We start from the raw sequence: 14934 nt of genomic DNA, 5'->3' as shown, positions 1-14934 counted from the left end.
TTATTTTCCCTTTTTCTTTCCAACAGTCTTATATCCAACAGTCTTGTGGATTCCTTCAGCTCTCCAAGTTCTGGGGCACAGTCCTTCTCCGCAATAATTTTTGTTTCTTCCTTGACTTGGTATTAATAAGCAGTGATGCAGCTGTGCCTAACACTCATGGGGTCATAACTCAGTGCTTTCGATGGTTTAATAGTCTTATATTTCCAGGCAATTTTACTGTCTCCCCAATGTTTCTGATATGTACTGGCTAATTTAATTTTGTTTCTATTTTATTTAGTCTGTAATTGTGTTGTTGATTTTTCCCTTGCCCATTGTTTACATCAGTTTTTTAATTTTTTTGTATTTTCCATGTGACCTCCTCCACTTTCCTTTCAACCAATCATGTGCGTGCGTATCATGTGACTTTGTCATGTGGCTTGCATGGTGCTGATGATGTCGTCCACGCTGGTGATCAGAAGGTAAAATACTTTGTTCTGATTGGTTGGCTAGATCTGGGGGGAGGATCCCCTCTGCCCAGTGATCAGGGACCTCCAAATTCCGTCTCTCCAGAAGCCTTCTACAAGCCGTTTGGAGAAATTGCTCACCACTGTCTGCATGGGACAAACTAAACTCCAGTCTTCTGCACTGAGCTTTGAAGGATCTTTAAACTTGGAAAAAAAACATGGCCAAACAGAAGTAATGCAGCTCAATCATTTGCTTCTTTCATTGCTAGAATCCAGCAGTCAGCGCCCTAGAAATGATCTAAAACTCTGTCTGCCCTTAAAATGAGTGGCAAAAATCCTTTTACCTTTTAAGGGTCCAGTGTGCCAACTTCAGACTGCTAGTTCATAGGAAATTGTGGGAACGATACTCAGATGATATAAACTGCCATGTCTTCTGTTGCTTTAGCAACATTTACCTTTCCCTTGCTAATTCAGTTTGTGTAAACGTTTTCTTTTCACAGCTGTGTGTTTTTTGTAGCGTATCGAAAGGATCAGAAAATCCTTATCTCTGAAACTTAGTTGTTGGTAGGCATGTCACGTTGTGATTTAAGAAGGAGGTGTCTCTATCATGAGTGAACCTTAAGCATAGCTAGAGGGGGAATTGTTTTTATGAAGTAATGCATATGTTGACATACTCAGAGTACATGATGGGACGCAACACTTCACGCTATTTGCATCAGAAGTACTGTTGCGCATCTCTTGCCAGAGCACCTCATTCCTCCTACACAATATCTATTAGAGCCAAGCAAGGGAATTAAACCAGATCTGAAATCATTTTAACGGTAACAGGCACGGTAGCTGGTAAACTCCTTGCAATCAAGAAGCAAAAGACTGACCCTTGCAACCTATGGAGATGAGATTACTCTCCAGTAAAGCTTGTGGTAGTGGAAAAAATTTCCGTAACACTGCTTTTTTCACTTAATATTCTGTGCATACTCTAAAGAGAGGGGAAAGCCCCTGCTTTTTTTTTGTTTCGCAAGTAAACAAATCATTTTGAAACCCAGAAAGCTTTTTTTCAATCTGTTATTTCTGAAATCACCTGATTGTCTGGTATCACCGCCAGGAAAGGATTTGGGCTGGGTTTTGCCAAGAAAAACGAAACTAACACCAGTAACCTTCCCACATGACTGCATGCCTGGAAGCAGCCCCTCTTCCCTGGGTCTCTCCCTCTCTGAAAGCTGATTGGGTGACATCCAGGAAGACTGAAGACTTGGCTGTCTCGTTTTGCATGTCCTTTTGTTTTTGTTCCTTATTTTTGGTTGTTGACGTTTGCTTCTCTCGTGTGCGTTCTGGAGTCTCTCTTCCTGTTCTTTTTCACCCTTGTGTATTTACCAGACGTGGAGACTTTGCATAGATGCGGCTAATGTTTGTTTCAAATTGTGACGCTAGGTCGCAATCTAGACCTGTTTACGCGGTGGTCAAAGACTGCAGAAATCAGCTGCTCCGTTATTCACGTGTTGACTGATTGCAATTGTATTTCGAAGCACAGCAAGAGTGCAGGATCTTTTTCAGCAGTGGAGTCGCTTTTCCAAAGAGCAGGCAGCTGGAACATGTTTGCTGGGAGGGATAAAGAGATGTGATAAAAGCTCTCAGTCATCTGCATTGCTGTCACTGCTGGGGCTCAGCATGCATTCAGTGCCCTGTGACTAGGGAAGAGTTGGTGTTGCTCTCCCATATTTTCTTCCCTCCTCACCCCGAGTGTCCACCACAGCTGTATCCAGGTCTGGTGCACGTGACACTCTCTGAAAACTCACCAGCTTCTTGTAAAATCTCAACCGAATCAGTCTAATATTAAATCAAGAAAGCACTTTGTTAAATCAGAATTAAACAACTATGAAAAGGATACCAGGAAGCATTTACTGCTTGCTTGTGGCAGGAGATTGCTAGTGCTAATGGCCTAGCAAGAGTGGATTAAAAAACAATTTGGAAACAAAATGGCTCAGACTGTTGTCCTCAGCTACTCTCACATTATGTATAGGATCTAAGAGGTAGCGATGGAGGCTTCAGGAGCCTCGGAATGGTTCGTTATCTCAAATACAGTTGATCGCCTTCATTATGGGTTACATTTGAAGCACAAAGAACGGATCGCTGAGAACAGCATAGGATCATCAATAATATACCCTGACAGGGCAGTGTCGTCATAAATGACGCTTCACTTGAGGTGCATGCACTGTCACTGAATTCTCAGCAGGGTAAAGCATTGGCTTCTGTCCTTCAGAAAGTTACAAACTTGGTTGCTGGAAGAGACCGTGCAGTAAGGCTTATGGATGGCTCCTGAGATCCGACCTATAATCCAATATATAGTGAAAACTGACAGCTCTTACAACATAGCAGTCAAGTAGCCCTCGTGGAAAGCAGCAAAATGATTGTGCTACTTCCTGGAAATATAAGAACTACAATGCTGAAGCCACCTAGTCCCACTGTCTTGTGTCTCATACCGGACAGCAAGAAGTTTCTGTCCTAAAATCTGGTAGCAGGCAAACCAGTGTTGCAGGAGTCTTCCCTGATGTCATTATTCTTTCATGACAAGCCAGCAGGAGGAGGGTGGTGGGAGATCTGGACAGATGAGCAGTGAAGAGTTTGAGTCTGTTTTTCTCATGCTGCTCTTGATCATAAAGAGATAGAGGAGAGGTAATGAAAGGAAAAAAAAAAAAAAAAGCCCCTATAGCCATAGAATATGTGAGAGCTGAAGCAGAACTGTTTTCCCAAAAGGCGCCAGTGCGATTTAATGCTAGCATAGTCGCAACTGATCAGTTCTGGGCAATGGCAGGATGACTCTTTTTGGAAGAACCTTCATAGAGTAAATCAGGTGCCTTTCAAAATACAGGCCTTCATGAGCTTTCTTGAATTGAGCTCCAAAGAGAAAGATTGGTCAGAAACAGTTTAAGTTGGGAAAAACAGGCATTGTACCATGCACATCTATTAGCTCTTATCAGAGTTAAAGCACCTATTTGGTTTACTTCAGTTTTCTTTGCTGAAGCAAGTCCGTCCCATGGGTTGAAATTTAAATCCAGTGAAAACGGTCTAGCTCTAGCGAAGTCTGTTAAGTAGCTGAAATCTGTAAACTTTATGTTTCTAAGAGAAATCCTTCCCATTTCTCAAAGAAAGTAAAGCGTAGAGGTGAATGTTTAAGTTGCTTGATTTTTCCCACCTTCCAGTAGGCTCCGCTTGCCATTACTAGATGCTCCTACTGCTGGGCTGAATAAGGGCCACTGTTTCTTTATGAGACAGTGCATAGTCAGAGGACCATGCGAGGTGTGATCTGGCTCAGACATAATTACTCTACATCTTCATGCCATATGGTGAAAGCATAAGATCCTGCATCCCTCCTCCTGCAGCAGAGTGAATTCTAAGCAGGTTGGTGTTTGTAAAATGATTTTCCAGAAGAAGTCTGATGTGCTTGGAGTTCTTTGCTCTCTGTAACTTGACTAGCATCATCACAAAGGGGATTCTTTAAGAGTCCCAAATTGTATGGCTGGAACATGCAGATTTCTGCAATATGTCTAGTGACTCAGTGTAAACGGGAGACCCTCCAGGCATGTAACACGCTTTTGTAATGCGCTTTTGCCTTTTCAGCTCCCTCTCTTTAGGGAGGATGCATGTTCTGTGAGCATGAGTCCCTTCTCTAACCTGACAACCTTTTCTCTTCAGCTACTGACACTTTGACTCACGATAAGAACGCTGGTTCTCCTGGACTAAACTTCTCCCACTAAATTTCTTCCTCTTTTGATCGAAACTACACACTAACCCATTTTTATTTTACAGTTGTATATCTGGATTACATCTGCCTGTTTAAGATAAATGCTATGTATTTATGGAGAGAAAACTGTAAAATATTCTTTACCAGTGCCTGCACTGCCAGACCTGCTGGGTTTCAGCCAGTAGGTGGTCTGTGTTCTCTAAATGTGGGACTATTTCTAGGAGCAGAAGTGCGCTTAGACTGTCGGGAAAAGAAAGAATCAGGAGCTAGAAACTAGACAAATTCTAAGTGGAAAAGAGGGGAATTAATCATTGGAATAGCTGTGTACAAGGGACAGTAGTTTCTCTAATATGTGAAACCCTTAGCAAGAGTGACTATCCTTCCAAAGGATGTTTATTCACATATTAGTCTTGGTACTGGCTCACTGGAAAAATTGTTCTGGCCTGGTTAGATAAGAGGTCAAACTCTGTAATTACAGCATTTCCTTAACGTTTTAAGTTCTATTTATCTATTAATAATTATCTCTCTGTTGAGATGAGGATGGGAAAGAATACCAAGGAGATGTTAAGTTATTAGCACAGCAAGTCTGCCAAATCTACAGCAGCATGAGGACAGAATTAAGCATTGTGGCTCATGAATATTTCAGGAGTGTAGAGTGGCTCAGTGTCCAGCAAAATAAGTAGCCATTAATGCTCCCAGTTACTACTGGGAGCTCTCTTCTTCTGCGAAAAAGGCCGAACAGGACGTTCACTTCTGCTTTTGTTTAATTATTGGCTAGTAGTCTTGATGTAATTATTTCAATAACAGCTTCTTCAGCTTGAAGCAACACAGTGATTTCAATCAATAACCTTCACGGTGATATTTTCTTTTAGGATGGGGTAAAGAAAGGAAAAAAGATAATTGCTTGGTTGATCTGGTATTTTCAGGCTGTCTGGGCAAAGTGACTCTGCTCATTCAAAACTCATTTGTTTGCATTTAATTTTTTATCTGTGATGGCATTCACCCTCTAAGCATTCAAAATTCCAGGAGCAACCGAGACAGGAAAAAGATTTTCAAATATGGTAAGCTGGCAGTAAAGATAAAAGCCCACCCCTTCATCAAATGTGGTCATTGGTTAATTGTGAAATTCTCTGTCCTTTCCTGTGACATGAATGCAGTTGGCCCTGTGTTCTGTGAATCCGTGTCCTGTGAATCAGGACAACTCCAAGGGAGTGCAAAGTACCTCCTGTAATACAAATAATAAAAGCCTGGTCCTATCTACTAAAAAGTGCATCAGTGTTCCATGCAAGAGCAGCGCGACGGTCACCCTGAAAGCATTATGTTTTTGTCATGGCTCTGGTCACTGAGGAAGCTGTTGCAGAGTAGAAGAAAGCTCTTGAGTGTCCGCTCCTGCTCTCTTGGGAATCTTGTGGTGGGGCTGTAGGCAGATGCAAGGGATTGGAAAGGAAAATTTAGAATGGAAGAAAGGAGCATTCAGTCTCTGTATCTTTAAGAAAAGTTACTACGTTGTGAAACACAAACATAATTATCTCATATCAAAGAACTTTGTGTATCCATGTGATTGTAGTCACCTTCTTGGGAGTGCCTGGTATGTTAGCCAGAGCACGTGTTAGCCTACAAAGAAATCAAACTAGTCTTAAATTACTGTTTCGGTCTAGGCTTTACATCTTTCTCATTGATGTTTCACAAAAAACCTGCTTAATTTCCTTTTTTTGTGGGGGGAGGGGGGAGGCGTGGAGTGGGGAGACACAGAAGAGCTTGGGCTTGAAACTGCTTCCAAAGATCAATATTGAAACGTATGGAAAGATGAACACTTTCTGACATATGAGAACTGCCACGTGCTTTCCATTAGCAGCTGAATCCAAATCCAGACAGAAGAGATTTAGAACTGAGGTCATTTCTTTTATTGAAAGGAGCTCCTGTAGATATCCGCAGCTGAAGTTAGCAGCTAGAGTACATAGTTCATCTTAATACAACTACAGGCTTATTATTTTCTTTCACTTTTAGAACAGCACAACAGAAGGAAGTATTAAAAGGCTTTATTCTAGGCAGTGGACCAAGCTTTTAAGTCACAAATATTATCACTTAAGTGTCCGAGTCTTGTTCTTATTTGCATATGTTCAGAATCGGGTCATCAAATTTAATTGCATTTTGCTGCAGTTTGGGTTATCTGTCAGCCTATGTTGAAGAAAGGCCATCGTCCAAATCAGAAGTAGCACTGTGAGTGAAGACAGAGGTGCTTTAGCAGAACCATAGATCGCTTTGAACTAGCATGATGAAGTGTGCACGCAACATCAGCAGCCTTGTACAACACTTTGGAGCTGCAAAGATTTGGGAAATGTGCTTGGATTCAGGGCACACACAAAACACAGCATGGGCATGGTCTGTTATATGGTGTGTATTTGAATTTCCTTCGGTCAGCTCTAAAACGCGTTCTTAAGTTCTCCTAAATACTCCTAAAACGCTTAATATCTTTATAACTATGGTTGAACAGAGCTGTTGGGATTTTTTGCTGTTAACATTCAACCACTTTAGATGTTACATAAAATAACCTGTAAAAATTAGGTCCCCGAAATGAGACCAGCCAACAGAGTGTAATTAGTCTCAGGAGTTTGCTGAAAGTGCCTGCTGACTGCAGCTGATTTGTAAGCTTTGATTTGCAAATAATTGCAGTGTTGGTTTTGCTAAAATTATCCATAAAGAAATTGAGCAGAATAGCCTTCAGAGACACAGGAACATGCTGTATATTTAAGAATAGTCCCACTGAACAAAAAATGGATCATGGAACTGTAGGGAGTTCCCCTAACAAGTGCCACAGCCTTGCAGACTAAATCTTCCCTACCCGTAATTTCAAGGTGGCTTTGTTCATTCACACCAGTTAGCGTAAGGCCCCATAGAAAACTTCAAGAGTTCATAACTAAACAGAGGCAAGTTAATGTCATCACAAAATGTACTTTATTAATTTGTTTTTCAGCCTGATTTTCATTGTTTATAATAATAAATTGCAGTGAGTAAGTAGCAAAAGGCCAGCAGTACATTTTCCTAAAAGTTTGGCGGCTTTTGCTGTACTAGATCACACTGTATTGCTTGTGTTAAATTTTTATTGAGGAAAGGAAAGGGGAAGTAGCATTTGGAGCGCGTGTTACGCGCTGTGCTGACTAGTAATGAATGAGAATATACGTGATCCAGTGCCCGTTCATTGGAAATACCCCCTCCTGATTTTATTGGCTGTGAGTCAAGACATTTCAGAGTTTCTGCTGTGTCATTTTACGTAGCAGGATTTTCATTTAGATCTGCCTATTTATTTTCCAGTTTTTACCATAATCCCTTTAAAAAGTGCTTTCATACAAGCAGCGGCCCCGATTCCCTCTAAATTGCTTGGAGTTGCTAGGGAGGAGTTTTCTTCCAGTTTCAGAACAGTGCAAACTTGTGAAATTTGCAGTAACCAATGATTGAAGGAAGAGTCACGCTCTCAGTCGATTTTCATTGCTCTGCCGACAGCCAGCAGGAGCTGAAATACTGCACAGCACTCACAGTCAAAAGTACATCAATAGGAGCAAGTGGCGAAGGGGACATAAATCCTTTTGAGTAGCCAGGGTGAAAACACAGCGTGCAAAGTCATACTGTTACAATTTCAACAGTTACCCGGTTAACTTTCCCGGATTCTTGCTATAATAGGCAGGTGGATTACAGGCAAGGTAACACAAAAGTGCAGAAGGGTAGAGTAAAGCAGCCAACCAGAGGACCTGGGATGAGAGGGTAGGAAGTAGCGTCCTTCAAAGCACTGAAGTGAATAATAGATTCAGAATAGTTAACGGATTGAAATCTTCAGTGCAAGAATATTTAAGTAAAGAGAATAGAAGGGACATTTTAAAGATGAGTCTGATATTGTGACACTATACTAAAATCAAATGCTTGTTTCAATCACTTTTTCTGTGACAGATGTACTGTAAAGTATATTTGTTACTCCCACAGTATCCTAAAATGGGTGCCTCACCTTCCCGAATTATTTATCCTAAGAACACGCTCCAGTCTTACGTTGAGGGTATAAATTACGGGAAGACTAAACAACTTTTTAACAGGCAAAGCAGAAGATCACTGCCAGGACTCTTAAGGTAGCTTCAAAACACTGGTCTATGCCTTGGCTGTGTCCTGGGCCTTGTTCACATGCTCTCTGAGAGATGGTGGCTCTTCGTGATAGTTGAAGTCATTTTTTTTTTTCCTGAAAAGCAGCTTTGCTTCTGGAAGATAGTCCTACAGCACAGGATGTTAGAGCAGCTTAGATACCTGAAGATGTCAATAGGCTCCTAGTAGTGTTTCTAAAACTGGGTATTAAATATCTACTGAGTGGCTCTCAAGTAGAATGCTCAGTTTGCAAGTGTAAATGACGTTGTTGGTTGGTTTTTTTCTGAATCTCAACTTTGCAGTCTGAAATGGGAGAGTCCTAGCTTAGTTCTTTAGTGATGAATCTTTAGAAAGAAAATGCTAATGAAACACGACTGCTTTAGAAAGAAATGCTGGTATTTACCACAGAGGGAAAATGAAATGAATTACGGCCTTATTGGGCTGCTTTTTAAAATTTATTTATTATTTTAAGTGTACTTTGTGCTGATATTTTCAAGTCCCGCTTTGACCACTGCTCTTCAGACACAGACTTTCCCAGTAAGAACACTACGCTGGAGACAGAGTATTGAGTATGAGAGGAAAGTCGTTGCTTATCCTGTCTTAGTAATGTGGATTGAGAAAGCAGAGTGGAGTAAAACAAAGGAGTAGGAGTTAAACGTGTAGTTTTCTGCCCATGTGTTTTGAGAGAAATCCTTGCGAGTGAGATGGCTGATTTTAGAGACCACCTAGTGTAAAACCACTAGTGATCACAAGTCTGTACTGTCAGAGAGTTTGTTCTTTCTGACTGTTTGCCCGTTGCCGATTTGCCTCATCCTCTCTCTGTAGGTACTCTTCGTAAGCCCTGCTCATGAACATCTTCCTATTACCATTAGAGTTTATATGTTGTGGCTTTTGACTTCTGTTGGGTGCCAGACAGTAGTGAGTCCCCAGAGGGGGCAGGATAATGCCCCCCTTTTCCTTCCCTTGACAGCTGCAAGAAGAAGGCAGCACGATCATTACTGTGGTCAACACTCCTCGTTGGGAAGGCTACTCTGAGGTTACTGTGCTGAGTTTGAGCTGACATAAGGGTATAAATCTACATAAAACAGGCTGTCAGGACAGTGAAAAATATCTCTGCCTACCAGTTTTGGGACAGATGGTGACAGATTTGTCTAACGTTTGTTAATTTGGACTGATAGCAGTTAATAATGTAGTACCACTGTCTGCTTTCTTTCCCAAAATGTATTAGTTAGATTAGACAGATGTATTCCTATAGGAAGTATCTTCAGTGTGGTGTTAGTAGTTTGTTGTGATAGTGCTTGGTACAGATGTCTGTATTGACAAAGTGTAGTGCTGGCTTCTCCATGCATTTTTGTTGGTTTGGGGTATGTATGTGCTTAACAAAGAAAGTCATGTTTCTGAATCAGAGAAGGCAGCCAAAATAACAGCTAAAACGGTCAAAAAATCTTAAGCAATTTTAAAGCCCAGAATCCATGGCTTAGGCTATATCATAGAAACGATATTAAATAAATCAAAAGTACTATAAAAAAACTCTAGCAAATTTCAGCAAGATTTATGATAAATGTTATAGTCTTGCTAATTTTTAGTAAGCATCTAGGCTCTTGGAACATTGGAGAGCTGTAGAAATTAATTCTAAGTCCAATCTGAGAGGAGTATTGGCATTGAGGAACCTATGTCGTCTTGCCTTTCTATAGAATGGAGCAAAGCAAGCACTCCAGCTTTGATCGAAGGTTAGCAGAATCTGAGGTCTTTTGTGGCCGGTCTCATTTTTGAAAAGAGAGAGAAGCGCTCCTTTACCATTTAAGTTCTTTTGCTAATTTAAAATATATATGTATTGTTGGGGAGGGGGTTGATTGGTTTCTTTTTTCTCAAAAACAAACAAACAGGTGATAATTCCTCTTCCACAGTGAGTTCACAGGCTATCAAAGCACTTTGGGAACAACTAATCCCTGGGGTAATATGGAAGAGGAAGTAGAAAGCATGTTTCTTCAGTAATCTGCTGCAATATTTCTAAAAGTAAGCTTTGTAAATACATAGTCAGACAAAGCGTAGATTTGACTTTTGTCAAAGGAAGTATAGTAAAAGTGCAGGAAGGAAGTGCTCCGGCTGGGGAATGGGGAACCATCTTCTTCAGTTGATGTGTGGAGGTTAGTGGGGGAACTGGCTAAAAAAATGGCAGTTCCTAGAGACCCAAGTGGGACAAGGTATGTTTGTAATTAAGTAAGCCCCTGGAGGGGAGAGTGAAATGTCTGGTTTTTGCTGATGTCAAGAACGCAACATGGGAAATGATGATTCGTTTCTTTTAAAAACGATTATGACAGAAGCATAAAGGGATCTAATTCTCGGCAGCCTGTGTTCATTGCAGTTAGTTAAACCAGTGCAAACTGAGTGAAAACATGCACAGCTGTGATTCAGTACTCTTTTTCACACCCATTTAAGTGTCCACAACAGTGACTCTCTGGTCAAAGGACTGTAAAAACCTAAACAGCACTCAAAGTGTAAATACGGATCTGTGTGACAAATATCGTGTTCCTTTTCAGTGGCGCTCCTTTCATCAACGTTTCGTCGAAGCAGACTGCCTGTTTGCCACGTACCCTGACTTGAAATTTTCCTGATATTTCACATCAGCATTTTAGAACAGAAACAATGAGGAACGGTTTGTTGCTCCAAGGCATCCTTGGGCTCCTTTCTGCTTAGTCGCTGATTCCATTTAGGCACACGCAAAAATAGTAACTCGTATTGGTGGAAAAAAGCTGCCAAATGGTAAAAAAACACTTGTGTCTCACAAATATTTGTGTCTCTAGACATGCGCGATGTACTCTGTGCCTGAGTCAGAGTGGAGCTGATACACTGGTTGCTGAGAGTCTAATGAAGCGTTTTTACGGGTTTTGATTAGTACTTCTTTCCTAATGAAACTTTTGAACAATTAAACATGAATCCACCATTATTTCAGGAGAACCCAGCGCACCCAAACTGGAAGGTCAGATGGGAGAAGATGGAAACTCCATTAAAGTGAATGTTATCAAGCAGGATGATGGTGGCTCCCCAATTAGACATTATCTGATCAAATACAAAGCTGTAAGTATGTCTGACACTCAAGCCTGATTTGTGTTTAACCTGTTTAGTACTCAGGCTTCATTATACAGGCAACTACCACAGCAGACAACCCTAAAGCTAAGAACATACAGTTAGGTCAGTACAGGAAAACATGCCAAACAGATGGAGCGGTCAAGGATAGGATAAGAGACATACCGTGCAAAGGAGCGACATCCATAATCTTTTGTCTCGTTTTCTTTTCCTTGACTTTGATTATGGAACGTTATTCCTCCATGCTAAGCACCTCCTGCAGAACCTAGGGCCTATGGCAATTACATGCGCCTAGTATAATTGCGCTTCATATATTTTTGAAACAGGATTGCCAGCAACAATTTAAATAGCTCTGGACCAAAGGCTCATAGTGCGGAGTGTTGCTTGTCTTCAGACATGTATCTAACTGCAACTCTTTATGGGTCATTCAAACTGCCCTATTTTATTGTGTAATGAATGTTTCAGTACTTAAATTGTTCTGCAGCTTGTTGAATAAGAGATTCAATCTGTTTAGTGGAGACCCAGATTACGCGAGAGCATCCTTATCTATGGCCATATGGAAGATGCTATCTGAAGAAGTTCTTCTTTAGGCCTAACTAAACTAGATCTCACTGCCTATGTGAATTGCCAGGGACTGCAAAGCACATGATTCTCTGATTGAAGAAAACATCCAGCCCTGGTCTAGGGAAAGAACTTCTATGTGATGAGCAGCTAGTATTGCTGTAAGCTAAACACACCTTGTTTTGTGTTAGGTTGTATTTGATTTTGTTCCTATCACAGGAAATGAACACCCAATGGGAGAGGTTGCTTAGCACATCCTTGAGGAATACAGCCTTGGTGGAGTTTCATTGAAAATCCAAAGATCCCTAGAGCAGCAGGAAGAATTACAAGAAATTACTGAAGCTTTATTCTATTGTCTGTACACTTTTTCTCAGAATTAATGCATCTGGGGGCAGCTCAGCTGCACCAGAGTCTTTGCAGTGAAACATATAGAAGCGTCACAGCTATGAAGGAAGCAGGGCACTTGTGTAACTGGGTCTGATAGATGTGCTCCTAATTTTGTTCTATATTGGCTATTAGGTAATCATTTCCTTATATATTGCAAATAATCCTTGAAGTCACAGAGCAAAATTTACACTGCTGTCTAGAAATCTCAAGAGTATTCCTTACCACCATTTTGTGCTTTTCAGGTTATTCACTCAGAGCTTCTTGGGAAGGGGAAGGTCTCTAGAATTTCTAAAAGGCAATTGAGTATGACAGAACCATAAATGCTAGTGGAGATGGAAAAGCTTGTTAGTGCGCTCTTCTCCCATCTAGAAGCTTGGGAGACTGGGTGAGTTTGGACCACAGGACCTTCAAAAGGTTCACTGACATGGAGTGTCAAATTCCTGGTTTCTGATAGCTAATAACGTTCTATAGTGGAGACATCCTCCGGCTCACTGTCTTTTCCTTCTGTGTTCTCATTGAACTGTGTGGGATCAGCACTGTAAATCAGCTTCATGCTCCTGTACTCAGAGCTCCATGTGACTGGCTAGAAAAAAGATACTTTTGCAACCCAGTAGGAGGTTTCATTTTTCTGATGCTTAGGTGTAGCTACGGTAATTGCAGTATAACTGCAAAAGTGCAAAAAACATCTTAGCTCTCCTCTGTCAGATCTTACACGTAGCAAGCATTGTTCTTAATTGAGTTTTTCCTCTCCCCTTTTTGTGAGAAGTTCACAAAGACAATACATAGGAGAAGATTTTGCAGGAAGAATAATAAATGTAGTGGGATTAACTGTTTCTCTTTTCCAATGAAGAGATATACGTTTGTTAAGAAGGGTATTTCTCTGGTGTAACGTTTTGCCCAATTATATTTGTTGTTCTTCAGTGTCAGGGCTCCAGAAGTAGGAATGCTACAAGTTCTTTGTGAGCCGGAATCCTCCCAGAAGGGTGGGTGGTTGTCCTTGCAGGAGATGTCACATTGTACAGACAAAATGTATAGGATTGATGGAGGATTTCCTGGGTATAAGTCTGCAGCATGAGTTAGACAGAAAGCTAGATCAGGTAAGATGACTATAGAGGTCGCATCTATCCTGCAAAGGTGTTAAGAAACTTCCTTTGCCTTTTTTCTCTTGACCTCATTTATTATCATGTGCTGGCACCACAGTCCTGTTCTGAAATTGCCTGTCTCTCCTTGATTTCTTTGCATATAATTCCTGTCAGAGGCATCACAAGGCCCTGTCTTGCTGGCCCATGTGTGGGTGGATTGTCATAGCTGCCCAACTAGACGGAGCTGTGCATAAAGTAGCTTCCTTTATTCAAGGAACAGGCTGAAATACTGCAGTGAATAGCTGGCTTAATGCAGAGATTTTTCATGGGAACGTGTTTTCCTGAAGTAGTGAATAAGATAAGCACTGGGAAGAGGCAGTATCTTCTTTTGTAGTACTTCTCCTGCATATACACAGCCCACAGGCATGCAGTGAGGTTCCTTGGGAGCGCATACTTCTGAAACCTGTTTCTAACTGGCTCTTGAGGAACCGTGGTACCAAACCTTGTCTTAGTTCTGTCCAGATATTGTCAGGGATGTGGTAGCACCCTGATGTAACCCTGCTGTTACCAGCTTGTTAGTAGGAAGATGAGCTGCATGCCTAGAGCATTTCAGATTGCCTTTCCTCCTGCAAGAGCTAAGGAAGAGAAGCCTTTGTGCAGAAAAAAGAAGCTGCCTTAGACTTTCTCTCAAGATACTTTGACAGTAGATTTTTTCAAATTCATCTGAGTGATTTGGATGTCTGGATTCCCTGAAATTTAAGAAGGACTTACCAAAGTTATGAATAGTAGGCACTTTTTGAAATCTCTCATAAACAGAGCAGGCCAGTACAGTTGTGGTAAGCTAGGCCAGATCGCTCTCACAGGGTAAACCTCTGTCCTTGAAATGGTTTAAATTTGACACATACCAGGGCATGAAAAAACACTCTTGAAGTGCTTGGCAGAGCAGAGACATATGGAAATTGCAGCTTTTTCCCTCTGAAAGCAGTCTGATGATGTGGCAAAGATGACAGGAAGAACAGACATGTTTTCTTCAAGCTGCATGAGCCTGCAGGAAGCAGAACTGTGGGCAGGAAAGAAGCTACTTGAGTAATCTGTTGTCCTCTCTACTTAGAGCTATCAGCAAATGACTTTACCACCACTGAATTAGCAGAGAAGCATGCACATGTGTAGAAGCCCCCCACTTTTCCATTCGTTAGTTCACTGTCACCCTAATCTCAAAGCTGAGTACTAATATTGTGCTGTATGTTTCTTATCCCTGCCTGCCCTCTCCCTGTTCTGCAGAAGCATTCTCCAGAATGGAAACCAGAGATCAGACTTCCCTCTGGCAGCGACCATGTCATGCTCAAGTCCCTGGATTGGAATGCGGAGTATGAGGTTTATGTGATAGCTGAAAACCAGCAAGGGAAGTCCAAACCAGCTCACTATGCTTTCCGAACTTCGGCTCAGCCTACTGTCATCCCAGGTACAGTGGTCATTAGCTTTACCATTGTTTTCTGCTTCCAATTAATGC

The 14934-nt window shown here is 41.3% G+C and overlaps 1 protein-coding gene across 4 annotated transcripts in view; it reads left to right on the top strand.

Moving 5' to 3' along the window:
* NCAM1 (neural cell adhesion molecule 1) overlaps positions 1–14934 on the top strand; it is a 164017-nt gene that overhangs the window by 127902 nt on the left and 21181 nt on the right. For all 4 annotated transcript variants that reach the window (XM_068916602.1, XM_068916598.1, XM_068916599.1 and 1 more), the window contains 2 exons: positions 11261–11385; positions 14706–14886. In XM_068916602.1, the coding sequence (XP_068772703.1) occupies positions 11261–11385; positions 14706–14886 (306 nt within the window). The remainder of the gene's footprint in view (positions 1–11260; positions 11386–14705; positions 14887–14934) is intronic.

The sequence above is a fragment of the Struthio camelus genome, chromosome 22 (assembly GCF_040807025.1).
Source record: "Struthio camelus isolate bStrCam1 chromosome 22, bStrCam1.hap1, whole genome shotgun sequence".
Lineage (NCBI taxonomy): Eukaryota > Metazoa > Chordata > Aves > Struthioniformes > Struthionidae > Struthio > Struthio camelus.
The sequence above is the reverse complement of the archived record's forward strand: the minus strand, read 5'-3'. Positions and strand labels throughout refer to the sequence as shown.